At 42.3% G+C, this 27,955-nt stretch overlaps 1 protein-coding gene across 1 annotated transcript in view; it reads right to left on the minus strand.

Moving 5' to 3' along the window:
- The window catches only part of LOC146821928 (uncharacterized), a 477,592-nt gene that overhangs the window by 109,565 nt on the left and 340,072 nt on the right, over positions 1-27,955 (minus strand). Inside the window, exon 19 of the mRNA XM_085609939.1 lies at positions 171-221. Within this exon, the coding sequence (XP_085466065.1) occupies positions 171-221 (51 nt within the window). The remainder of the gene's footprint in view (positions 1-170; positions 222-27,955) is intronic.

A 27,955-nucleotide genomic window follows, 5' to 3' on the forward strand; every position in this document is an offset into this window, starting at 1 on the left:
TAATTGAAGTTCGAGTTGTAGCATCTCCCCTGTACATTTTGTGTGCTTTCTTCATGATGAATATTCAAAAACATAAGAGAAAATGACACATCTGTATATTATTAAGTATAGGTGTAGGTGCGTTGGAAACATATGTGTGAAAATGAAGCAATGCAGTTTCTTTTACATACCTTATCAGCATATTGGGAAAATATTTGTTCAACAATATTTTCTTCCGGCTTCTGAAATATATTTAAGACCAAATAAATAGTAATTATTTTGTTGATCATTCACCGCATATCAGCCATAGCAGATCATTACTATAATGAAATAAAGAATGTGTACCTGATTATATTTTACTGGTCCGATACTCAACATTTAGTGATCTCAGGAGTCAAATAATCAAGTTAAAGTGGATTTCCACAAGTGAAACAAGCTCTGATACACAGAATTGGGTTTCTATGTGCATATCCATTTACGCTTGCAGAAACATTTGAGTATCTATTTAGACCTTTACATGCAAGAAATCCAGGGTATGTGGCATGGAAATCGAATGTACAGTTACTGTGGGCACTGGCCATGAGAAAATAGGTTAAAAATAACATAGGGCCCGATAACGAGTTTGGCAGTCCATAGGACCGCCAAATACGCAGTGGAGGTGCGGTTGCAGTTGTGGACTGCCGAACCAGTGGTCCGACCGCCGTATTACAAGAACAGCAGTCAGACCGCAATAGGACCACTGCAACTGCCAGGGATCCATGATTCCTGGCTGTGGAGCGTTGGTCAGAGGCTCCAATATGTTTGGCAGTGCTGCTGCGGCACAGCCGAGCACATTTGGAGTTTCCTCACCACAACAGTTTTCGTGGCGGTGAGGCAGTCATAAAATTTGTGGCGGTGCAGAAACAAAGAGGGCCTACGGAGCCCCCTGTTGCCTCAGGTCCATGAGATGCATGCAGGTGGGCATATGGCGTGTGCCCCTATCCATCTAGCAGAATGGCACACACTTGGTTTAATTGATGAAGATGAATTTCTTTACATGAAAGTTTTCAGACCTACTTTTCCGTGGCTATATACCCTTCCCAAATTACACAAACAAGCACCTTTTCCTCCTGGCAGACCTATTGTTTCAGGCATAGAGAGCCCAACGGAAAGAATAGCACAGTATGTTGAACAGTTCCTAGGACCAATGGTTAGGAACCTTCCTTCATACATCCAAGACACTAAACACATCTTGAGTATTCTAGCCGATGTACAATGGCAACCGGGCATGATTCTGGCTACTTTAGATGTGGTTGCCCTCTACACCACTATCAAACCAGATATAGGCCTACAGGCAGGGGAAACATCGTTTACAACGCGGGAATTACATCGCGATGCCATTACATCGCGGTTTTTACAACGCAAGTCGTTACAACGACTTGCGCTAGATGGCGCTCTAGGACAAGGAATAGTATAATTTAGTATCCAACACCTTCCCTACTGTACGTAGACTGGAGTTGGAATAGTAAATTATACTACTCCTAAGTCCTATTCCTTGTCCTAGAGCGCCATCTAGCGCAAGTCGTTGTAACGACTTGCGTTGTCAGAACCGCGATGTAGTGTACCGCGATGTAAATGTATGCGTTGTAACGTCATACATCCTACAGGCAGTAACACGCCTTCTACACAATAGGCCGGTGACCTTATGGCAACATACCAACATGCTAACCACCATGATGGAGGTCATTCTCAACAACAACTTTTTTATGTTTGACAAACATTGGTACAAACAGATCAAAGGCGTTGCCATGGGCTTGAGATTTTCACCCTCTTTCACCAATCTATACATGGGCTGCTTAAAATCAGAATGGATCTGGGGCAGCAAGGTAGCTCCTTGGATTGACTCAATCATGTTTTGGGGTCGCTATATAGACGACTGCCTGCTACTTTGGTCAGGCTCCCAAGAAAGACTCAATTACTTTTGCACGTATCTTAACTCCAATGACATGGAAATGAGATTCACCAGTAACTCTAGCACATCTAGTATCACCTTTTTGGATGTAGAACTTTACATTAGAGCAGGCAAATTGCATAGTCGACTTAATCGTAAAGAAACATCGTGCAATGCTATTCTACATTCTGAGAGTTGCCACCCTGTCCACCAGATCCCGGTGATTCCGTATGGGGAATTTGTCAGAGCTAGGAGAAACTGCAGTGAAGAACCAGAATTCAACAAATGCATTGCAGACATGAAGAGTAGATTCAAGAGAAGAGGCTACAAACCACCTATCATTCAAAAAGCTGTAAACAGAATTGGTAAAATAGGGAGGGAAGCCACTTTATGCGACAAGAACACCACTCAGCCACACAAACAACCAGTGAGACTGATTACAGATTTTTAATGATATGACTGTGACGATCAGGAAGAGTCTTGACAAACACTGGGGTATTTTGCTTGCTGATAAATCCCTCAGTGACTTCATAACCACCCGTCCTCAGAATACTTTCAGACGAGGCAGGACACTAAGGAACAGACTCAGCCCAACGGTTCCACGCACTGTGGTGGACTGTTCCTGGCTCTCAACTCATACGATAGGTTTCTACAAATGAGGTTGTTGTGGTGTGTGCAGATGGGCCCAAAATGGAATCAAGAACTTCACCAGCTTCGACAAGAAAAACACTTATCACATAAAACAGAACATCAATTGCAACACCAAATTTGTGGTGTACATCATAGAATGCACATGCAAGGGCCAGTACGTGGGAAGCACTATTAGACCCCTGAAAGAAAGGATCAGTGAACATGTAAGCGCACTTAATCACCAAGACGCCAGATACCCAATGGCTAATGACACAATAACTAGTCATTCTTAAAGTCAGCAGAAACGATTTTCATTCTACGGCATCGATGTGACCGAGCCTAGCCTCAGAGGTGGTAACAGGAAACTAAGACTACGACACTTGGAAGCAACCTGGATCATGCGCCTCCACACAGTGAAACACGGATTGAACTCTGACCACAAGATGCAATACTTTCTGGGCATCTGAGATCGATGACAATGAACAGTGTTTGCTATCTCTCATTCCCCATCAATTTCCTTAATCCATATCTGTTTGTTCTGGTGCCATCACTGTCTCTCTATGCTTGCCCTTCAGGAACCCAGTAGGTAACTTTCATTATGAGACGATTAATTCTCTATATTCTGTCATATACTCCATGTTTTTTTTTTTTTTTAATTTTTTATTATCAGCTTGAAAGCACAAACAATTCATATAATCTTATTGAGAAGCATTAGCATCTGTTACATAAATTACAGTCATGTATTCCCCAATGTTTAACAGTTCACAAAAAGCAAAAGAACAAACCATTGATTGTTAGGTTAACAGTATTACTAAGTATAGAGCAAAGTCAACTTAGATTGATATGAGCAATTGTAAGCAACTTAACTTTCCAGCCATTGGGTAAATGGGGCCCATATTTGTGTGCCGCTTTCCCATCTTCTCCTGCCCCCCCTTGAAAAAACAGCTGACTCCAACCTATGAAGGGCTAAGATCCTTGCTCTCCAGTTCATAAAGGTTGGGGCAACAGAATTTATCCATTCCGCTGTAATGCATAATCTTATTTGCGACATTGCAATATATATTAAGGCAGTGATATGGCTCGTTCTATACAGTGATATATCCGTTTCACAGCCGATTATAACTAACTCAGCTGATAAGATCAAGGGGATTTTAAGGCTGTCAGTAATAAATGTTTGAACATCTTGAAGAAATTGGGCTAATTTAGGACAGGAAAAGAACATGTGAACATCATCAGCCGCTAATATGCCGCATCTAGGACAAGTGTGGCCACCCCTGCCACCCCACTTATATATTTTGGCCGGGGTGTAATATAGGTCGTATAAAGCCATATAACTTTGGGAGCGCAGGCTCCCAGAGGTTAGAGCCTTAGCAGAGAGTTCTAAAGCCTGAGCTATATCAATATCCGGCTTGCAGAATTTGGCTTCCAGTTTAGCTTTAGATTTCAATATGTCATCTGGAAGAACTGAAAGTAAAGTTCTGTATATTGGTCCAATTCGTGAGTTTTTAAAAATTAAATCCATAAGTGTGTTCCTACAAAATATCGTTGGGGTATTAAATAAAAGTTTAGAAAGGCAACTACGAACCTGCAGGTATTTGAAAAAATGATGGGTATCTAATGTAAACTTTTCTTTTAAAAAGAGGAAAGTGGCCATATTCCCTTCATGTGCCAAATCCCCTACTATCTTAATACCTTGGGCCTGCCATCTTATTGTGACGTTATCTTGGAAAATTGAAGGGAGCAGTCTGGCTGCTGACAGGGGGGTATAGAAGTTAATGTTAGCAATTGGCCATCTACGTCAAACCTTCCTCCATATGGAGTACATGGAGATAATAACTTTGAACTTGGTCTTTTTATAGTAGCTGGGTTCGAGTATTGATGTTAGTGTCCCCTTAGCAGCATATCCGAGCCCAATCTCAAAAATAGATGGTGACCTACATAGTGGAAGACTTGCTCTATCCCCAAACAGTGGAGGGGCAAGATATTGAATAAATGCTGACCAGCTGTATAAGAGCAAATTGGGAACAGACCACCCCCCTCTTACGAGTGGTAGCTGCATCCATTTTGCGGCCCTGCGTGACTGGCGATAGCCCTATAAAAAGCTGTTGCAGCATCTTTCTGCGCGGGTAAGGCTGGACTGAGCAAATTCCAAAGGAATAGTCCTAAATACATACAGAAATTTCGGGAGTATCAGCATCTTTAGGACGTTGCGCCTGCCAAACAAAGACAAATGCAACTTATCTAATCTACGTAAGGTAAGATTAACTTTGTCAATAATAGGTAAGATGTTCTTATCAGGCAAACTATTAATTGCAGCTGTTATTTCTATCCCTAAATAACGAGCACTGTGAACCACTGGTGCAGTAGAGGAGCCCATTGCCGCCGTTTGCACTACATGGGTTTTCTGAACGTTAAGTTTATAACCCGAGTACTGACCGTAGTGTTTAGCTGCCGCTATTATTGCTGGGAATGAGGTGGAAACATCTGAAGTAACCACTATAATGTCATCTGCATATGCCAAAGCTTTAAAATCAACTGTATGGTTCTTAACAGAGACTATGTTTGGGGAACGTTAGAGTTTGCTCAAAAATGGGTCTATATATAGGACAAACAGGAGGGGGGAGCACGGACAACCTTGTCGAGTACCCCTACTGATTGCAAAAGAACTTGAGCCCTTTCCAGATATAGATATGGTTGCGCGAGGTGTTATATATAGAGACTGCAGAGCATGAATAAAATTGAGACAGACCCCTTACCAGTGTAGGACCCGCCAAAGAAACCCCCAGGCAACCCTGTCGAACGCCTTTTCGGCGTCCAGCAGGATTGCCCCAAGAGGGGAGCCCGAGGCCTGGGCCCAGTCTAAGAGTGCAATAACACGGCGGACATGGTCCGTCGTGTCCCTGCCGGGAATAAATCCATGTTGCCGAATGGAAACTAATGGCGTTATCACCCGTGCCAGCCTTGTTGCCAAAATGTTTGCATATATTTTATTGTCGGTGTTGATTAATGATATCGGACGAAATGAAGAGGGGTCCAGCTCTGGTTTGTCCTTCTTCTTAAAAAGAATTATAGTTGTGTTGCACCAAGAATCTGGTATATGGCCTAGTTGTGCCTCTCTTAGTATTTTCAAGAAATCCTTGCGGATCTCAAGCCGGAATATCTTGTAAAATTCCAACGGAATCCCATCCGGTCCTGCAGCTTTGCCATTTGCCAATGAATTCAGTGCGGTTTCCACCTCAATCCATTCTATAGGTGCCGCCAGAATAATGTTCTGTTGATCTGTAACTCTAAGAGTGTTAAGATCTGATAGAAAGGTGATAATGTCATGATCTATGTCTCGGTCCATAATTTCTTCTGTATATAGAGATTTGTAAAACTCAAGAAAAACAGATAAGACAGATTCTGGACTATCCTGAATATTGCCGTGACCATCCTGTATCTTAGTGATGCGATTAGCCGTAGCTCGTTGCTGCAGTCGTTTGGCCAGGACCTTGCCCGACTGTTCACCAAACTCAAACATCATTGAGCGGTACTGAAAGTATTTAGCTGCAAGGTCCTGTCCAAAGAACTCATGCAAAGAGGATCTAATAATGGCTACCTGATTTTGACTATAGGATAGATCACGATCTTCCCTAATCGCATTGACAAGCTGAATTTCTGCAGAGCATAGAGCTTCTAACCTGATCTTTATCTGATCTTGAACTTTTTTTTGATGAAAGAATGAAAAGCTCTTAGTTTCACCGCGAATTGCAGCCTTCAATGTGTCCCAGACAATTTTACTAGAGGCTGAGTCCCTATTAATATTTAAGAATTCGTGCAACCAGGGCCTCATATGGTCTAAATATGCCTGATCTGTCAAGAGCTTTCTCTCAAAGGTCCACACTTTAATAGGTTTAACAATTCCATTCAAAGTAAGGGTGATAACCACCGGATTGTGGTCTGAGATAATACGGGGTAAGATTGAAATTGAAGTATGATCTTGATACTGATCAGAGAGAAAGAAATAATCCAGCCGCACCATTTTCCTATGTGGAGCAGAAAAAAAGGTGTAGCCGTCTAGGTTTTTAAAATGGTGGTGCCAAAGGTCAGTCAAGGAATGTTCCTGAACTAATGCTTGTAATGACCTAAACACTCTCGGTTTCTTACCTAAATAGTTTCCCTGACTATCACAGATATTAAAATCCGCTGCAAGATTTATATTAAAGTCACCACATAGGCATAGGGGATGTGGCCACAAGGCTAACTCAACATTTAAGTAGTCTAAGACTTCCGGGTCATCAAAGTTAGAGCTATAGACTGAGCAAATAGTAAATGAAATGACACTAATTAGTAGCTCGGCAATAACCCAGCGCCCCCCATTATCCTGTAATGTTCTAACGCAGGATCCCACCCCGCGCTTCAATAAAATAGCCACGCCTCTTGTCATCGAGGATTGTCGAGAACAGCCAATCAGATCAAAACCTGGAATTTTTAAACAGTCACGACTGTTCCAGGGCACGTGGGTTTCCTGTAAACATATTACTTCTAGGTGCAATTGATGGACAATATTTGAAAATAAATCTCTTTTCTTGCCATTATTGAGGCCACAAATATTCCAAGATACTATTCGTATTCTAGCCAACACCATTTTGACAAATAACTATATAGCCTACCATCATGACTGTGGTAACAAAGATTAACATACTGTAGACCCAAAGTATTTTGTTTGTTTTTCCAAGCTTCTTTTTTTCTTTCCCCCCCCCGTAACTCCCACCCCCCCATCACCCTCCCCAGTGCCTCCCCAACCCTCAACCCTACCTCCCCAACCGCCCTGAAAACACCCTCCCAGCACCCATAGATCCCCCCCATACTGGGCCGTAGGACCGAGGTCCATTTGATGGAGAAGCCGGTATAGGCCGTGAGGCCCCCCCCTCCAGATGTTGCCGCTAACTACTCAATGATTAAGAAAGCAGAAAAAAGCAGCAAGATAAGAAACTTAAATACTAGATCATTACACCCAATATAATGCATTAGCTTCAATCGTAAGCATCAAACATTAATGATCAAGCACATACACCCACACCTTCCAGTATGCCGCATCTAGTAACTTTATGATCTAATTATCGTTACTACTAGATTGAATCTAAAAAAGATCTGGCCAGCACTTCTGATTCAAAATATTTTGTATGAGCTTGATAAATAACCTTAAGTTTGGCGGGGAAAAGCAAAAAATACCTGTGCTCCTTTCACTTGAAACGGAGCAATAAGCTGACGGAGCTGCCACCTCCGTTCTACTGTGGCTGGACAAAAATCAGGGCGTACAAAAAACTGACATCCCTTCGCTGATCTTTGTCTGTCAGGTCTAGCTAGGTCAAAAATCCTCTCTCTAGCTAAGAAATTATGCAGACATATCAAAATGGCACGGGGTCTGTCCGATGTTTGGCCTGAACTTTTCTTCGGCTTGAAGGGAAAACGATGAGCGCGTTGGATCTCTACAGACCAGTCCCACTCTTTAACCTCCGGGAATGCCTCAGTAAATAGTTCAATCACAAATTGACGGGTGTCCGCGCCCTCTTTGCCCTCAGGGACCCCCAAAACTCTTAAGTTGTTTCTTCGGGCGCGATTTTCGATATCAGTCAGCTTCCATTGGATATCGTCCCGTTGGGATCGGATTGTATCGAGGGTAGATTTACTCCATGTTTTTAGAAAGATTTTTTCTTTATAATTTTGTATTTCATGACCATGTTTTTTGAGCACTCTCAATGGACATCTTGAGCATACTTTGTTCTATAATTATCTCCCCTGTTTTTCTATCACGTATAATTTACTGCTGATTGCTCCTTTGTTTTCTTTTGATCCTTTCATTTCTGTGTTTTTAGTCCTTTTCTTTGACTCTCAACTTCTTTTTCAACGCTTTCATTCACTGCATTTCCCTTTCCTGTTGTCTTCCTACACAGTCCACCCAACACCTATTGTCATTTCTGTTTGTGTCGCTTTCACCTTTACCTCTTTTATCCTTTGTGCTCTATTTCCACTTTAGGCGAACTTAGACCGACTTTTGGTTTGCGGTCTAGTCTTTCTGCCACTTTTTCTAAATAAATACACTTCCGGTTTCCGCTCGTTCCACAAACTTGGAACAGAGGCGGAACCAGTGTTAAAACCAGTGCTTTAAATGCGAAAAAATAAGTGCAGGTACTCATTAAAATGAGCTAGATGTGTAGTGAGGGGGAGGGGCTAAAGGCAAGACATGATGATACTTCATGACTTCTATATTAGTTGCAGCAGATACCAAAACACACGAGAAATGTGTTTATATAAACAAAGCAAGTTAACTCATTACACAAAATGAAAGAGAAATGCTATATTATGTTAACATTTCCTTTTTTTTTTGCAGTAGATGCACCTTCTTAATGCCATACTGTTAATTGATGTTGTTTGGCACAAAACCATATATTTTTCAGCACATGAGTAGGAAGAAACTGAAAATACCCCCACTTCGACCCAAAGCTCTTATGGCACAAAGCAAATGAAGCAAATCATCATGACCTTCTCCAGAAGATATCTCTTGTCTCTTCTATAGATCTATCCATTCATCCTTTCACCTAAAATTTACCTGCGGATGTCCACCATTTAACCTTTACATTCTGTTGTCTATTCAGTCTTTCATTCATCATTCAGTTTTTCACCATTCCGTCTGTCCACCCTTCATATACAAACCTGTCCATCCATTCAACTCAAAACCTATCCATACATCCTTTCACTCATCCATCTCTTTATCCACCCTTTTGCTCATTCATCAATCCTTTCGCTCATCTATCCATCAACCCTTTCATTTCTTTATTCCATCCACCATTCTTGGGAGTTTTCGAAAGTGCTTGCTGCAGAAGTGAAGAAGTTAAGAATCGAAAACGTGTCAGCTACATAACCCGTGCATTTATCAGTGACTTTCACTTATGAGTAATTCATAACATTGGGCCAATGTCTCATTATTTCTATGTGCGTGTAAAGCCTTTTTTGCAGCTTACACGAATGTCTATGTCATATTTAGAATCTTCCAAACGTTCAGGAAATGTTGCCTCAATATTTAATGCAATCAAAATTGTTCTGCATAAGAACCGTTTCTCTACTAAATTTGGGTGAGGCACCTCTGGCCCTTATTTAACACTTACACTATCAATACAGTAATGCTGGGAGGAACGATTAACATAAGACACCTCTTCCCCTCGCCGCAGTGTACCCAGTGCAGCTCACAGATGCCATGTCACACAAAGCGAGAGCAACGTTGATACCTCAGTTTGTCCTACGACAAGGACGTTTTGCCATACCCACTTATCCGCAGGCGGATAAATGCGTATCAGCATTTTCACAAATAGAATTCATATTAAATTATATAATTTTTTTCAAAATGGTTAAAGCTGCACCTGACCTTTGAGCTGCACTTGCTTTACTCTGTAAGTACACAGCAATCCAAGTGGTCTATATAAGTGGCTCACAGTTGTTCTTCTACAATAAATGTAAAACCACTGAGAATTAACTACGGCAAAAAACAAGCTCTGTTGTAGGTCCTTACAAGAGAATATCATAATTTCCTTGGCATAGTTAATTCTCAATTACATTTATCTGATAGCTTCATGTGAAACATGCATGTTCACTCACACCCACACACACAAACAGGGGCATGTGCATACACACTTTTTGTAAAACTGTGATGCTTTAAGAAAAATGTTGGTGGAAAAATATGCTAACTATATGTTGTGTTGTTGAAATGTATACGAGGCTAGAGTACCATCAAGTGAAGGCTGTATTTTTGGTAATATACAGTGCAGAGGTATGGTTTCCATCTGCTTACATGAAACTTCTAAGACTAGAGAGCAAGATTTGGAAAGTTTTTTTGGGCCTGAGGTAGGGAGCACCATCCAATGTGGTTCGTCACAAACTGTACCTCTCTCCGCGGCTGCTATCGTACTACAAACTACATTTTCCAATGATTATAAAACGTTCATTGACTTATCAGGTTCTCCATGAAAATTGTGACTCGTTGTATCATGCTCTTTTTGACTACTCCCTCGGAAACCTCTGTCATCTGACACTTGTTTGCACAAATGCACAGGATAGTGTGACTGTGATTGACAGCACAGGGCCTGAACGGACCCTGCTCTGTCAAACACAGCGTGATGGTGAGCACCCGGCAATTATTCAAATGAGCCCTGCTGAATAGCTCAGCTGGGGCTCAGATCGGGGATACAGAAGTGGCGCCTTGGCTGCCAGTGACACCTTCAACTCCAGCTCACCAGCACTCACAGCCAAAAAGCCTACCTTTTCCTGAGTACCGGTACTCTCCTCAGCAAAAGAGAAGTGCCGGTACTCAGAGCGTTAAATCTAAGAAGTACCGGTACTCAGTACCGGTGAGTACCGGCCCATTTAAAGCACTGGTTAAAACTGCTTGCAGCACACCCATTGCAGGTAAGACTACCCTGAATAGCTGGTGCGCTTGAGTATTCCTGTACTTTGAGCCTCTTTTACCTTGGTGAGGTCCTTACAGACTCGTACCTGATTTATTCTTTCAGGTCGACGGTTAGAGTGGCTTACCCGTCCTCTACCACGCTCACAGGCACTGGACTCCTTGGAATCACCTGTACTCAGGTATGATGCCATGCCCGGTCTTTTACCCATAGTTTCACTGTCTCCATGTTATTTTGTTATAGCCAAAACTGCTTGTAATTTTTTCCCTTTTCAGGCTTATCGTCCCACTATTTTTACATTTTATCACGCTTTCAATTACGTTTGCTTCAGACCAGCCGGGTCGGAATTATCACCGGCAGAGCGGTGAGGACTGTTTCCTTTTATCTTTTCTCTCCTCATACGGTTGCCAGTTCCATTCACAGTACCCCTTATCAGCACTCTTATTTCTTTTTTGCAGACATTACAGATCTTACACATCTTCCATTGCAGGTAGCTCTCCATCTTATTTTCTCCTTTACTTCTGCGCCTCTCTCTGTGAAGGAAAAAAACTTTTGCGCCCTGCCGTTTAAATTTTGGGAACTACCCCTTGTTAATTATTGTGTTGTGCGCGGCATTTCTAATGTATGACAATGACTGTTTTCCTTATACGGGATGTTTGCTAAAATATCTTTCTTTCTTTGTGCCTTTGTGACCACCTGGTGCCCTGAGTCTAATTTTGAGATGTACTGTATTATAATTAATTTGTCTGGTGCGGCATTTCTAATGCATAACAAGTTTTGTTTTCCCCATGAGGGATTTTTCTTCACCTCATGGTTGTTACTCATTGTCAGGAACATGTGTTACGTTATTGCCGTTTAAATCTTCAGCCTTTAGCTTAATTATTTACATTGTCTTCTGCTAAATGTTTTATCATGCCAAGTTTATTTTCACTTTGCGAATTTTGACATATTCTCTTCACTTGATCACTTTTTGCCCTAGTCGCGCCGTCTATGTGCAGTAGGAGCGTTTTTGCTCCTTGTTTCTCACTGTATACCCCACTAGGTTTGTCTCGTTTTGCTGTGAAGTCACTCTTACTTGCCTTTGTCCCACTAGGTCTGTCTCGTTTTGCTGTGAAGTCACTAATACTTGCCTTTACACCATTCTTTAGGGTATCCACTGGTATCCATTTTGGTGTCTCAGCTCTTTCTCCACGAGTGTTGCCAATCTCTATCCATGCTGATCCCTGTTCATGTAGTTTCCCATAACCTATTTTGTATGTTCTCCAGCCCTGAAGAAGTCACGAGGCACGCTCCCACTGTAACGAAACACGTGTTGGCTGGTTGCGTGTTTTCAATAAGGAATAAAAGAAACCTAAGAAATATGCCCATGTCGATCTCACAGGTTACTCTCTCAGATTGCAAGACTTTACAAACCAAGTATATTACCCCAGGAACGTGTGCCCAGGACTCTGCTTCTGCACCCCCTATCCTGCATGGCATGGACTGCACAGTCCATGCCGTGCATGAACGGGCTTTGGTGCTCCCATTGGAGTGCCTTTTTAATAGGCACTGCAGTGGAAACATAAAAAGGACTGGCCACCAGACCACATAGTAACTTGTAATCTGGTGGGTGGCCGGCAGCGAGGTTTGGTAGTGTTGGAACACGGCGGTGGAGTGGCGGCCCGCACCCACACTGCCAAACTCAGAATCAGGCACATATTCAGAAATGCGCAGACATGCACAAAATAACTGTATAATGTCTTTTACCCAAGAAAGGTGAGGATCTCGCTCCTCGAGAAGATAGGCGGTAGCTTATTCCCAGGTTGTTAAAGTAAACGATATATTCCCATCTTTTGTAAGGGTGAGACAAAGGGGTCTGTCCAAAGAAATTTCTTTTTTCTCTTGTTGGGAAAACTGCATTATAACAGTGGAAGATTCGCCTTTTAACCAACACTAAGCAGGTAATCAGTCCATACTAGCTATAATTTTCGAAGCGGATCCATGGGAATTTTTGAAACAGTACGATTTTGAACGTACTCAGTAAATTCCCATAAAAACGAAAACTTATATATATGTATATATATTTATATTCACTTAAAAAACCATAGGTTTCACACATGTTATAGTTAGTAGGACATTTCACTCGTGAAAAACCAATGAAATTCCCCCGTTATAGTTAGTGCAGGCAACTATAACTCACGCGACCGCAATCCTCTGCTGATGACGTCAGATATTACATCACTGTATTTAGACACTTCTTTACCCATGTCTTCTTCCATTAATTTTTAGCTATACATATATTACAAATATTTTTTTTTCAGAAAAACACATATGTCATCAGTGATGTAATATCTGACGTCATCAGCAGAGGATTGCGGTCGCGTGAGTTATAGTTGCCTGCACTAACTATAACGGGGGAATTTCATTGGTTTTTCACGAGTGAAATGTCCTACTAACTATAACATGTGTGAAACCTATGGTTTTTTAAGTGAATTTGCAAGGTTTTTTAAATGCTAATTCCTAACTATAACGTGTGTGAAACCTATGGTTTTTTCAGTGAATTTGTACGGTTTTTTAAATGCTAAGTTATGTATTTTTTTTTAAAAAAAAATTTGCCGTGCGCGCACGGTACGCGTAGTCGCGGAATCGGTACGCGAAGTTCGCTGAATTTTTCCGTTTACGCCGTGCGCGTACGCTACGCGCATTCCGCGATTTTTCGAAAAAAAATTACAATAAATGTTTGCCCTTGGGGGTCCTTCTGGGACCCCCTGACAAAGGCTAGGGGGTCAGGAACTGTCCACCCTGCCCCCTTTTCACGTTCTCCACCTTTGTTTTTCACCCCCTCAGACTGCTAGAGACAAAATGGCGGCCGACACTTCCTGGTTTCGACCGATTCGAATGTTTACTAAGAACTAACAACCAATCAGAATCGCGCTCGCGCACGGCGGCGTGCGCGTACGGTAAGCTTACGGTACGCGCTCGGAGCGCGCCTATAGATATTTATATTGATTTAAATGCTATTTTCTCAGGAAATACTGAACAGATTTACACGAGACCTTCAAAAGGCACATCCCTGACCTGAGGGCTACCTCTCTGCCAAATTTCAAGTAATTCTGTTCAGCCGTACGGGCTGTAGCTGTGTCTAAAGGTCCTATGGAATAATGCATGGGGAAAACGCGTTTTGGGACCCCCCTTTTTTCTCAGCCCCTGCTTGACGAATCACCCCGAGACTTTCAGGGTAGGAGCTGAGCGGAGCGCCCCATTAGTTTTGAAAATTTCGCGAGGATTCGTCAACCGGCGCCAAAGTTATTCAAAATAGAATTTTCAGATTTCCTATGGAAACACGGTCCTAACTATAACTATCTACTGGCGACCGCCAGTAGATAATATATATATATATGTATATATTATCTACTGGCGGTCGCCAGTAGATAGTTATAGTTAGGACCACGTTTCCATAGGAAATCCGCAACATTCTATTTTGAATAACTTTGGCGCCGGTCGACGAATCCTCGCGAAATTTTCAAAATAGGTGGGGCGTTGAGCTCCGCTCCTACCCTGAAAGTCTCGGGGGGATTCGTCAAGCGGGGGCTGAGATAAAAGGGGGGTCCCAAAACACGTTTTTCCCATGCATTTTTCCATAGGACCTTTAGACAGAGCTACAGCCCGAACGGCTGAACAGAATTTAATGACATTTGGCAGAGAGGTAGTCCTCAGGTCAAGGAAGTGCCTTTTGTAGGTTTGGTGTAAATCTGTTCAGTAGATTCTGAGAAAATAGCCTTTAAATCAATATATATATCTGAGCCAGCTTACGGTGCGCTTACGGTGCGCTTACCGTACGCGTACGGTGGCGTGCGCGAGCGCGATTCTGATTGGCCCTTAGATCTTAGTAAACATTCGAATCGGTCGAAACCAGGAAGCGGCGGCCGCCATTTTCTCTCTCGCACTCTGACAGGGGGTTGAAAAACAAAGAGCAAAAACATGTAAAGGGGCTGTTTAGTCAGCTTCCAAGCACCTAGCCATGTTGAGGGAGTCCCCAACGATCCCCCAAGTGAAAAAAGGCACTTTTAATTTTTTCGAAAATTTCGCCGATTACGCTTACCGTACGTACGCCTACGGTAATAAATAATAAAAAAAAAAAAAAATATCCACATTCTCCCCACCCCTTGTGCAAAAGGTGCCCGAAGGGCACCTTTTGTGCATGGCTTTTTACAGTAAAACCAAACATATATTTTACCTGTCACAACGATGCTCATCATATGTCCTCCATGTGCGCACGGTGCGCGAAGCCCATCGTGCGTTCATGGCCCATCTAGCGTAACGTTGGCACGCAGTGCGCGAAGCGCACCGCGTGCTCACTGTGCGCGCATGGTGCGCGAAGCGCACCGTGCGCGCACGGAACGAACTGCGTTAAGTGGGCGCGCACGCCACAAATGGCGTAAAGTAACTTAGCATTTAAAAAAACGTACAAATTCACTGAAAAAACCATAGGTTTCACACACGTTATAGTTAGGAATTAGCATTTAAAAAACCTTGCAAATTCTCTGAAAAAACCATAGGTTTCACACATGTTATAGTTAGCTGGACATTTTACTGATAAAAAACCAATGAAATTCCCCCGTTATAGTTACTGTAGGCAACTATAACTCACGCGACCGTAATCCTCTGCTGATGACATATGTGTCTTTATGAAAAAAAAATATTTGTAATATATGTATAGCTAAAATTTAATGGAAGAAGACATGGGCAAATAAGTGTCTAAATACAGTATTAGCATCAGCAGAGGATTATGGTCGCGTGAGTTATAGTTGCCTACAGTAACTATAACGGGGGAATTTCATTGGTTTTTTATCAGTAAAATGTCCAGCTAACTATAACATGTGTGAAACCTATGGTTTTTTCAGTGAATATATATATATATATACATATATATATTCCCATACGAGTGCTCAACACTTGAGGGTGCACCCGGGAGACTGCAATCTTTCTCTCGACACCGCCAGCGCTCCAACCACTGACTGAGCCTGACGCGTTTCGGACGTATCCTTATGGACATTGCCTGCGCCTCACGGCCCAATGAGGGCTGAAGGAATTTTTACTTACCACATCCCATTGGGGCAAGAGTTTTGGCAGCAAGACACTACAAATCCCAGGAGGCATTGAGTAAAGAATTAACGATCCCATTGGAGGAAGATTATTTAAATAAATGTCAGCTGCCATATCAGTTACTGGAGTCAGCCTATGATTAAGGATACGTCCGAAACGCGTCAGGCTCAGTCAGTGGCTGGAGCGCTGGCGGTGTCGAGAGAAACATTGCAGTCTCCCGGGTGCACCCTCAAGTGTTGAGCACTCGTATGGGAATATTTTCGCGCCGGCTCAGGCGTAGGAGGGTAGCACCACCCTTGGATTGCTTAAGGGGCCACAGCACGAAATCACGTCGACGCTATATGTGGGGAGAGTGTTTTTAAATATGGACATTGCCTGCACCTCACGGCCCAATGAGGGCTGAAGGAATTTTTACTTACCACATCCCATTGGGGCAAGAGTTTTGGCAGCAAGACACTACAAATCCCAGGAGGCATTGGGTAAAGAATTAACGATCCCATTGGAGGAAGATTATTTAAATAAATGTCAGCTGCCATATCAGTTACTGGAGTCAGCCTATGATTAAGGATACGTCAGAAACGCGTCAGGCTCAGTCAGTGGTTGGAGCGCTGGCGGTGTCAAGAGAAAGATTGCAGTCTCCCGGGTGCACCCTCAAGTGTTGAGCACTCGTATGGGAATATTTTCGCGCCGGCTCAGGCGTAGGAGGGTAGCACCACCCTTGGATTGCTTAAGGGGCCACAGCGCGAAATCACGTCGACGCTATATGTGGGGAGAGTGTTTTTAAATATGGACATTGCCTGCGCCTCACGGCCCAATGAGGGCTGAAGGAATTTTTACTTACCACATCCCATTGGGGCAAGAGTTTTGGCAGCAAGACACTACAAATCCCAGGAGGCATAGGGTAAAGAATTAACGATCCCATTGGAGGAAGATTATTTAAATAAATGTCAGCTGCCATATCAGTTACTGGAGTCAGCCTATGATTAAGGATATGTCCGAAACGCGTCAGGCTCAGTCAGTGGTTGGAGCGCTGGCGGTGTCGAGAGAAAGATTGCAGTCTCCCGGGTGCACCCTCAAGTGTTGAGCACTCGTATGGGAATATATATATATATATATATATATATATATATATATATATATATATATATATATATATATTACCTACTGGCGGTCGCCAGTAGGTAGTTATAGTTAGGACCCCTTTTCCATAGGAAATCCGCAACATTCTATTTTGAATAACTTTGGCGCCGGTTGACGAATCCTCGCGAATTTCTCAAAATAGGTGGGGCGCTACGCTCCGCTCCTACCCTGAAAGTCTCGGGGGGATTCGTCAAGCGGGGGCTGAGATAAAAGGGGGGTCCCAAAACGCGTTTTTCCCATGCATTTTTCCATAGGACCTTTAGACAGGGCTACAGCCCGAACGGCTGAACAGAATTACTAGAAATTTGGCAGAGAGGTAGTCCTCAGGTCAAGGAAGTGCCTTTTGTAGGTTTGGTGTAAATCTGTTCAGTAGATTCTGAGAAAATAGCCTTTAAATCAATATATATATCTGAGCCAGCTTACGGTACGCTTACCGTAAGCTTACCGTACGCGTACGGTGGCGTGCGCGAGCGCGATTCTGATTGGCTGTTACATCTAAGTAAACATTCGAATCGGTCGAAACCAGGAAGCGGCGGCCGCCATTTTCTCTCTCGCACTCTGAGGGGGGGGCTGTAAATAAAGGCAAAAAACATATAAAGGGGCTGTTTAGACAGCGCCCATGCACATAGCCATGTTAGTTGAGTCCTCAAAGGCCAAAAACGGTAAATTTTTATTTTTTGAAAATTTCGCCGATTACGCTTACCGTACGCGTACGGTGCGCTTACGCTAAAAATTTTAATAAAAAAAAAAACACTCTCTGTGCATGGCATATTATTGTCATCACTTACAAATTAAATTTAACAGATTACCTATCACAAGGAAGCGCATAATATGTCCTCCATGTGCGCACGGTGCGTAACGTGGGCACGCGGTGCGCGTAGCGCACTGCGTGCCCACCTTGCGTGTACGGCACTAACTGCGTAAAGTGGGGGCGCGGTGCGCGAAGCGCAACGCGTGCTCACCGTGCGCGCACGGTGCGCGAAGCGCACCGTGCGCGCACGGAACGAACTGCGTTAAGTGGGCGTGCACGCCACGAATGGCGTAAAGTAACTTAGCATTTAAAAAAACGTACAAATTCACTGAAAAAACCATAGGTTTCACACACGTTATAGTTAGGAATTAGCATTTAAAAAACCTTGCAAATTCACTGAAAAAACCATAGGTTTCAGACATGTTATAGTTAGCGGAAATTTTACTGATAAAAAACCAATGAAATTCCCCCGTTATAGTTAGTGCAGGCAACTATAACTCACGCGACCGCAATCTTCTGCTGATGACATATGTGTCTTTATGAAAAAAAAAGATTTCTAATATATGTATAGCTAAAAATTTATGGAAGAAGACATGGGCAAATAAGTGTCTAAATACAGTATTAGCATCAGCAGAGGATTGCGGTCGCGTGAGTTATAGTTGCCTGCACTAACTATAACGGGGGAATTTCATTGGTTTTTTATCAGTAAAATTTCCTCTAACTATAACATGTCTGAAACCTATGGTTTTTTCAGTGATATATATATATATATATATATATATATATATATATCTAAGGATACATAAGTAGATGCACTTGTGTCCTCTGTACGGTGATCTACGCATTTAACATAACTGTTTACTTAAAATCAAAACAAATATGTATTGTTATCAGCTAAAAGTCATTACAGTTGAATTCATCTGATTTTATAAAACTAATATGCAAACAAAATGTTACAGTACAACAGAGAGTTGAAAAAGATATAAGGCCTCATTTATGGGGATTTGGCGTAGGGCAACACAGCCTACTTCAAAGTGAAAGGGCAGGAATGTACCGTATTTATCCAATACGGTGCATTCCTGTCCTTTCCACCTGTGCTGGCGTCGCTTAAGATGCCTAGTGCCTGTGCATGTAACCTTGCTCCATGGTGCATGTTTGCCTTTGTTGTCGGCAGATTTGTTGAAGTTCATGAAGGGGCACCATCCTGCACAGAAGCAATCCACTGAGGCATGTTCCTCTTTTGATGTATGCCGCAGAATGCAGCACTCATAGAAAGAGGAATAAACAAGGAGAAAAAAAGGTATTTATCCTCATTACGCCTCACCTCTGGAAGTTTAAGATTTTGCGCATCCTCAGGTTTACATGGCCTTGTAAATTGCGGAAGCTTCAAAATCCATGGGCGTTGCATGAGAACACCCACTGCAATGCCCATTTGCGCGGCCTTGCTTTACTGCATATCTATGACACCATTCAAAGCCATGCAAAGTGGCTTTGCGTGGCTTCATAGTTATGATTTCAAAGTCTGCCCTGCCAGAGCGTCACAAAAAGTGACATTACGGCGGCTCAAGGTGGTCATAAATATTCAAAGCAAGCACAAAGAGATGATGGACAGAGCGCTGAAACTTTTCAGACACTCACCCCGGGTAACAGATCTGGGTTGAATTCAACATTTTTCTTCAGCTCACTTCGCCAAGTCAGTTCAGACCCAGCCATATGCAAATCAGTCTAGACCCTGTGCCTCATGTGAACAGTCAAGCCCGAACTGCCAAGCCAGGTCCTCCCTGGACCGGAAACAAGCATCCTGGGACCGTTTTCAGGGTAACAACACCCCTCATCAGCCAGGCCAGCTTGAATCCAGAGGCAAAGTGAGCAAGGGACCCACGTCTGGGGGATGTATGACGTTACAATGCATACTTTTACAACGCATGCACTTACAACGCAATTTTTACAACGCAACATCCACTACAACGCATTCCATTACATCGCATGACACTACAACGCATTTTTAAAAACTACCTTTACAACGCATTCCATTACATCGCATACTACCTTTACAATGCATACCATTACAACGCATAATGTTAAATTGCATTTAAGGTAAGTATTGGATAGTATAGGGGTAAAAATTACTATTCTTACTCCAGGGGGTGCAACAGTAGGGTAAGTGTTGGATAGTATAGGGGTAAAAATTACTATTCTTACTCCAGGGGGTGCAACAGTAGGGTAAGTGTTGGATAGTATAGGGGTAAAAATTACTATTTTAACTCCAGGGGGTGCAACAGTATTGTAAGTGTTGGATAGTATAGGGGTAAAAATTACTATTCTAACTCCAGGGGGTGCAACAGTAGGGTAAGTGTTGGATAGTATAGGGGTAAAAATTACTATTCTAACTCCAGGGGGTGCAACAGTAGGGTAAGTGTTGGATAGTATAGTAGTAAAAATCACTATTCTAACTCCAGGAGGTGCAACAGTAGGGTAAGTGTTGGATAGTATAGGGGTAAAAATTACTATTCTAACTCCAGGGGGTGCAACAGTAGGGTAAGTGTTGGATAGTGTAGGGGTTAAAAATTACTATTCTAACTCCAATGGTATGCATTGTAATGGTATGCGTTGTAATGGTATGCGTTGTAATGCCTGCGTTGTAGTGACATGCGATGTAGTGTCTGCGTTGTAATGGTATGCGTTGTAATGGTATGCGTTGTAGTGTCATGCATTGTAAAGGATGTTGCGTTGTAATGCCTGCGTTGTAAGTGTAGTGCGATGTAATAGTTGCGTTGTAAAGGTTGTTTCCCCGTCTGGGTATACCCTGCCAACTGAGGGCGCACAAAGCAAGCACAAGGAGATGATGGACGGAGCGTTGAAACCATCATCGTTCTTTAGCTCACTTCACCGCGTCAGTTCAGACCAGACCATATGCAAATCAGTTTAGACCCTGTGCCTCTTGGGAACTTTCCAGCCCGAACTGCCAAGCCAGGTCTTCCCTGGACTGGAAACAAGAATGGGACCGGTTTCTAGGCAACACTCCTCATCAGACATTTCAATCTTCATTAGGAACTCTCTATTGTCTGGCATTTTAAAATTATGACTAACTTAAAAAGCATATGCAAAATGTTCATACAGGAGGGATAGCAGGCAAGACATGCAGGCACATGATTGGATGGCCCCTTGCTTGTCTTCAGCAAACATGAGGTCCAGAAGGCTGGAGAGAGATAGGTTCACAGGAACATTCATGTGCAGACTTGTTTTTACCATGAGAGAGCTTAAAACAGGTATTCTTTGTTGAACTTATTACACCATGGAAGTGCCTTATATTTGATGCAAGAAGACTAAAAGTGTGTTAATAGACAACATGGAACTACTGTTGGCCTAAAGCCTGTGCTCATATTGCTTTTATCCTGCCATGTGCAATGTGCCTGCAATGTAGGTTGCTCTAGGTAGGAAGATTTCTTCAACAAAAGGCCAGTGTTTCCTTGCATCACATGATGATATATTGCCAGAAAAGATGCCAAAGTATGTGTTTCCTTATGGGCATGGTTTTTACACAGAGTTAACCCGTTTTTGAATGGCCACTTCCACGTTCTTCATTTTAACACTGAATAACTCCTATCCAGTGGACTGCTTATGTGCTGTGACCCATAAAACCAAGTCCAAATTGGCTTAAACACTATTTGGCATATTTAATTTTACTATAAGGCCTGTGTATAGGGTGTAAAAAATATACCTATGCCTCGTAAAATTAAATGTCACATGTGGAGTGAAACACTATATTGAGCTATCCACTCTGTGACTCTAAATACATGACACTGGTCTCCACTGAAACTTGCTCCCCTACAGCCTGCAAGCTCTAATGTTTGCAGATAGACCTGTAAAAATACATTTTGTTTATAAGCCTACAAACCCACTTCTAAACACCAAATAAGTCACTCATAAAGGAAATATTGGCAAACGTGAAAAAGTCACTATTTCTGCAGTGCCCAGTAAGGAACAGCTACAGAATAAGTTAATGGATTTTTTCTTACTTTTTTGAAAACTCCAACCTATTGGTAAAGTTGGCTTTTTTTCAAACTAGTTCAGAAATATAATTTTCAGGAAAGTTATTTTTACTTGCCTGAGTTACTGTAGCCTAATTAGCCTTAGTCTGCAGCTGCTGGCCAAACCTGCCCGCCCTCCCTGTAATGTGGTGGGAATTCCCTTCCAGAATCAATACAGCAGATCACTTTGATTGACAGGCTGACCTGAATACTAAGGGATGACCCATCTGAACTCAGCATATATTGCGACCCAAATTCAGTGGCAAAACATTAACGCATACCAATCACATTCAGTATTTTGAAGGCATGCCCTAAACATGTCCCTTCCAAATAACGATTCAGTATTGGGTCGCAAACCCAAATTGTGATTCAGTAACTTTTTACTGAATCACAATTTGTGATTTGTACATCAAATAGTCCAATTTTACAAATCTACCCAATTGCCACCACAAAAATGCTTCACACTTACGGCCCTAAGTCACATTCTGCATTGGGAGTTCGAAACATTTCAGCAAGAAATCTCCAAAGCTCCAGAGCACCAGCAGAACCAACCTGATTAAGGTATCCGGCCTTCAATTCCAGAGCAGTGGCTACTGCTTTAGAAGCAACCCACTTCGGGATGATTTTCCATATTAAAGGTGAGAAGGTCCCATTCTTCCTGAAATTTAGAAGATATATAATTGTTTTCTTCAAGAAAGTGCCGTCTCTTTTTGATGGTGGCCTTAGAAACCTTTTTGAACTTTTTGATTCTCAGACATTTACCAGGCAATAATCAATTGGTGGCTCCATTGTGGTCAGCGTGAAATTGCACCTTGGTCCTAGCCTACTGCGACATACACTGGACGCTTTATTTTTCTGGATGCTTTTTCTTTATAATTTTTTTTTAATTAATTCATATTTCCAGTGTTAGACCTGTCAGCCTTAGGGTGATCTTCCCCCAAACCTTTTGCCTTACTCCTCCATTTTTATCTGATCTGATTTCTGTTGCACTGTATGACTGCTAATCTGTGCTAAAGTGCATGTGCTCACTCCTTCAAACATGGTAATGATAACATTGGTCTCTTTTGCTCACCACGGCACCCCAATTTGGACCATGCCATATGAAAATCAGTCTTAACCCTGTTACTCATGGGAACAGTCCAGCCCGAACTGCCAAGCCAAGTCCTCCCTGGACCGGAAACAAGCATCCAGGGGCCGGTTTCGGGGCATCACCACTCATCAGCCAGGCTAGCTTAAATCCAATGGTGCAGTGAGCATGGGACCCACATCTGGGGGTTTCCCTTCTCACTTAGGGTGACAAAAGCAAAAGGAACAAATGGGCCTTGAGCGCTTGTTGTGCCACCCACTTAAGTAGTCTTGCAAAATTGCCTCAGGCCTGCAGTTTTAAACTGCCATTTCGACCTGGCAAAATTAGGCTTTTGCCAGGAGGCCTAAACCTTCCTTTTCGATAAGTGTACGTCGTCCCTAGAGTAGACCCTAAACAGTCATAGGGAGAGTGCAATGTATTTAAAAATTAGGTGCACTTTTAAGTTTCAAACATCCTGATAGTGAATAACTCTCACATTTGTTTTTCACTTTTGCCACGCCTACCTCACCCATAGTATAAAAATGAGATTAGGATAACAATGAGGTTACCTTATTACATTTATTAAGGATAACTTCGAAATGGGAACAGGTAAACAGTTCAAGTTTGCTGCCTTTGGAATTGTAATAAAAAACCCTCTTTTTCTAGAAAAGTCGGATTTTCAATTACAATTTTGAAAACGCCACTTTAAGAAAGTTGGCATTTTTCTGCCTTAGCCATTTTAGTGCCTGCATCCTGTCTCTGGGCTATATCACTAGGTGTAATTGCCAGTTGGTCTTTGTGTATTCTTCCCAGACCGCCATACACAGTGGCGAGCTTAGATTTGCCTGGAAGGGCCATCCCTTGGACTATGTGAGCAGAGCAGGTCACAGACCCACTGACACCTGAATAGGCTGTGTTGTATCCTCTCAGAAGGTCTTGCTCGATATCTCAGTAGTTAGTCTGGAGCCAGAACAGGGGAGGGCAGGAACCTGGGTACTTCATAGAGAATCCTCTAGAAGCTTCTCCCACTTCAAAGAAGGCACCAGGTATACATTTTGGCCTACAGACACCAACTCTTCAGTACACTTCTGGACCTGTGGACTCTGTCAGAAAATATTGCTGTGCTGCTAAAAGTCCTGCTGAAGGAATGCTGCCCCGCTGTGCTGACCAGCTGTGCTGCTGCACTCATTTCTGAGTGAGAAGGACTGGACCTTCATTTCTAAACCCAGGACCCCAGAGTGAATCCAAAGGGGTAGTTGGCTGGCCTCTTGATAATAAAACTGAGGGACATAACAAGCTTCCTACAATCTTGTACCCAGCACCTGGACTCTGCCATCTGTGAGTCCTACCCTGGCAAGTGGTGCCCCCCCAGTCCTGGACCCTTGGGTCTAAAGGTGCTCTGTCAGCCCATCTGTGGACCCAGCAGAACCGACGCATCTCCTCTGGGGCGGCACAACCCGAGCAGAGCTTCACCTCTGCTGCATGGACTTTCCTGTAGTCTGGCGCAAGGAATTTTCATTGCCTTCGCAGCCCACTGGCTCATCAGTGCTGATGCAGGCGTTTGCATTGCAAGGCTCTCGTCTACAACAGCCTCAACGATGACGCAAGACTCTGCATAGCAAGTGCCACAGTTTCTTCAGAACCAGCTGGTCTGCAATACGTCTTAGACAAAGAACTTTGCATCGCAACCTCCCCCATCTCAACAATGACGCATGGCCTCCCATCACAACCTCAGACCCAATGCTGCACAGTGCATCTCCAACCAGGACCTTGCATCGCCTCAGCTGCATGACGCATCCTCGACACGCGACTCTGCAACTCTTCGCAACCAGTATTTAAGGTACTTTGTTCAGCAGGCCTAACTGGGTCCCTGAAGCCAGCACGCTTTTCATCCGGGTCAGCCTGAACTTGTGACTTCGTCCCAATCTGGTACGACCAGATTACCTGAAACTGAAACTGCGCTACAAATATTTGCAGATAGGCCATGCAACATGGCGTTATTTACAAGAGGCGGGAGACCCTACCAGAATCGTCTCCTCTGGAAGACCAGCTATTGGCGGATCCCATACCAAACAAGGGAATCTCACTGATCTACAGAAAGTTACTTAATAACTCCTCAGCTATACTTGTGCACTTAAGTGAAAAATGGTCAGACGACCTGGGTGACATTGATGATGAGGAATGGGCCGAGGCCTTACAAAGCCCAAGGGAAAATCGCTATCAGGGTCAGATTTTGTCTGATCCAATGGAGGATCTTACACTGATCCTAATACTCTGTAGAGCCGGGAGGGAAGCTACCCCGCATTGCCTACCTAGTTGTGGCTAGGAAGCTACATTTTTCCATGTTTTATGGGCATGTCCCCAGATTCAAGCATTTTGGGAACAGGTCAGATGATGACTTGGGTTAGGTTCAGCACAGTCCTGTTGAGTGCAAAAGAGTTACTGCTGAAAATATCAGGGGAAGAACCCAGGCCTAAATATCAAAACATCTGGGTGACACTAGCAGCAGGAGTGGCCAAGCGGAATATAGACGGGCGTGGGGGAAGATGGAGCCCTTGACCATTGGGGAGTTCATGTCTGATTTGGACGGGTGTCAGAGAGTTGAGCAAGTGGTGCAGCCCGTTAGAGGTTGTCCGAAAAAATTTGATAAAAGTTGGGAGCCTGGAGGGAGTTGAGGGATTTTGAAGACTAGACACGACATTGAGTTTGGAAAGGGTTTACAATGATGCATGTATCTGTGCTATTGGAATCATTAGTGCGAGAGGTAATTGTACTATCACAACGCATTGAGAAATGTTACATACATGGTAGTCATGGGCATATCGCCTTGCTCTGTATTGAACTCAAAATGCATTTACTGCCCGTATGACCTGTATGATCCAAATGTTAATAAAAAGATTGTTAAAAAAAACTTTCTACCCTACACTTCAACTAAGTACACACCACATATCTAAAAATATGATTTACAAATGTTATATAATTAAATAATATTTAAAATATTCATTAAAAAATTATAGTTAATTAGCACTCCACTATTTATCCATAAAAATAAAATACATTTAACTAATTATTATTTCCATCATTTTCATAATTAAATCTCAACTAAACAATTATTATTAATAATTAACTAATAATAAATTAATAATATTTAAATAACGTCACACCATATACTCCTACAAATTCAACAACTCAACCTAATATATAATGTAAAAAATATTTTATTAACATATTTAACATAATTATGTATCATTTCTATAAATATTATAAACTAACTTTATTTATTAATTAGTATAATTAATTTCCTACACACCTTTTACACATACAAAAACAACACACATAAAAACAATCAAAAAAAGATCTTTCACAATTTATATAATTAATTATAATTAAACAAATAATATAATTTACAATGTAATAATTGACAAAAATATCATTATTAAATAATCTAATTTAATTGCTTCTGACTCTATATCTCTACAAAACACACTACTCACATCTAAAACTTTAATTTAAAAAAGAAAGTAAATAATACAATTAACATATTATCAATTAATTAAAAATAATTTACTTTCTACCCTATATCCCTACAAGCACACAACAGATACCTAAAACTAAATTTAAAAAAACATCATTATACAATTAACATTATTAAGTATCAAGTAAATAATTATTTATGAACGATTTATAAATAATGAATTACAATGTATTTTCTTCCCACCCCATACCTCTACAAAACAAACAACCCGCACTTAAAACCTATTTAAAATAAACAAATAATTATACAATTAACATATTAAATTATCAATTAAATAATGAAATATAAATACATTTTAAATAATTATTTCTAATTAATTTACCTCCCACCCTCAACCCCTACAAAACATACAATCTGCCCCCTAAAATGTATAAAAACAATAATTATACAATTAACTTAACTAATAATCAACTAACTAAAAAATAATAATTAAATATTAATTAATTATAATCAAAATACTTCCCACCCTGTACCCCTATATACCCCACAATCCGCTAAGATACTATAACCTTTAACAAAATATATAAAATAACATTTCCAAACTGCTAACAATTAAATACCAATCTTAAAACAATATTAACCATATTTATACATACACTTTAAAAAATATACAATTAAAATACATACTAAAATACATTAAAATAATTTTAAAACAATATTATTAACAACTATGGTGCCGATCACGATCCGGTAAAAAAATTCCCCGTACGACTCGTATCCGGTCTTTTTACCGTACGAATCGTACAAGTGCCGTACAAACTGCCAATTACGATTCGCATGGTAAAAAGTCCATACGAATCGCATTGGGAATTATTCCCCACACGTCCTCGGGTCGGAAAATGTGTCCGACACGTCCACGGACGATTTACCGTACAAATGTGAAAAGTGAAGTCCGACCGCGGAATTACGATCCATCCCGTGCGTCCGATGTTACAACCGTATGGAGAAAACACCGTCCGCACCGAACTCCCATAGCAACCATGGAGACATGTGCCCGCATACGCGCGGAACACCCCTCCCAGCCCCCGTATGTATGCGCCGACCCCCCCCAGCCCCCGTACGTTCGAGTCGTACCCCCCCAGCCCCCGTACGTTCGAGTCGTACCCCCACCCGTGTATGTACCCCCGTGTACGTGTCGAACCCCCCCGTGTATGTACACCTGTGTACGTTCGAGTCATACCCCCACCCGTGTATGTACACCCGTGTACGTGTCGAACCCCCGTGTATGTACACCTGTGTACGTTCGAGTCATACCCCCACCCGTGTATGTACACCCGTGTACGTGTCGAACCCCCCGTGTATGTACACCTGTGTACGTGTCGAACCCCCCGTGTATGTACACCCGTGTACGTGTCGAACCCCCCGTG

Source organism: Triturus cristatus, chromosome 6 (assembly GCF_964204655.1).
Source record: "Triturus cristatus chromosome 6, aTriCri1.1, whole genome shotgun sequence".
NCBI classification, from domain to species: Eukaryota; Metazoa; Chordata; class Amphibia; order Caudata; family Salamandridae; genus Triturus; species Triturus cristatus.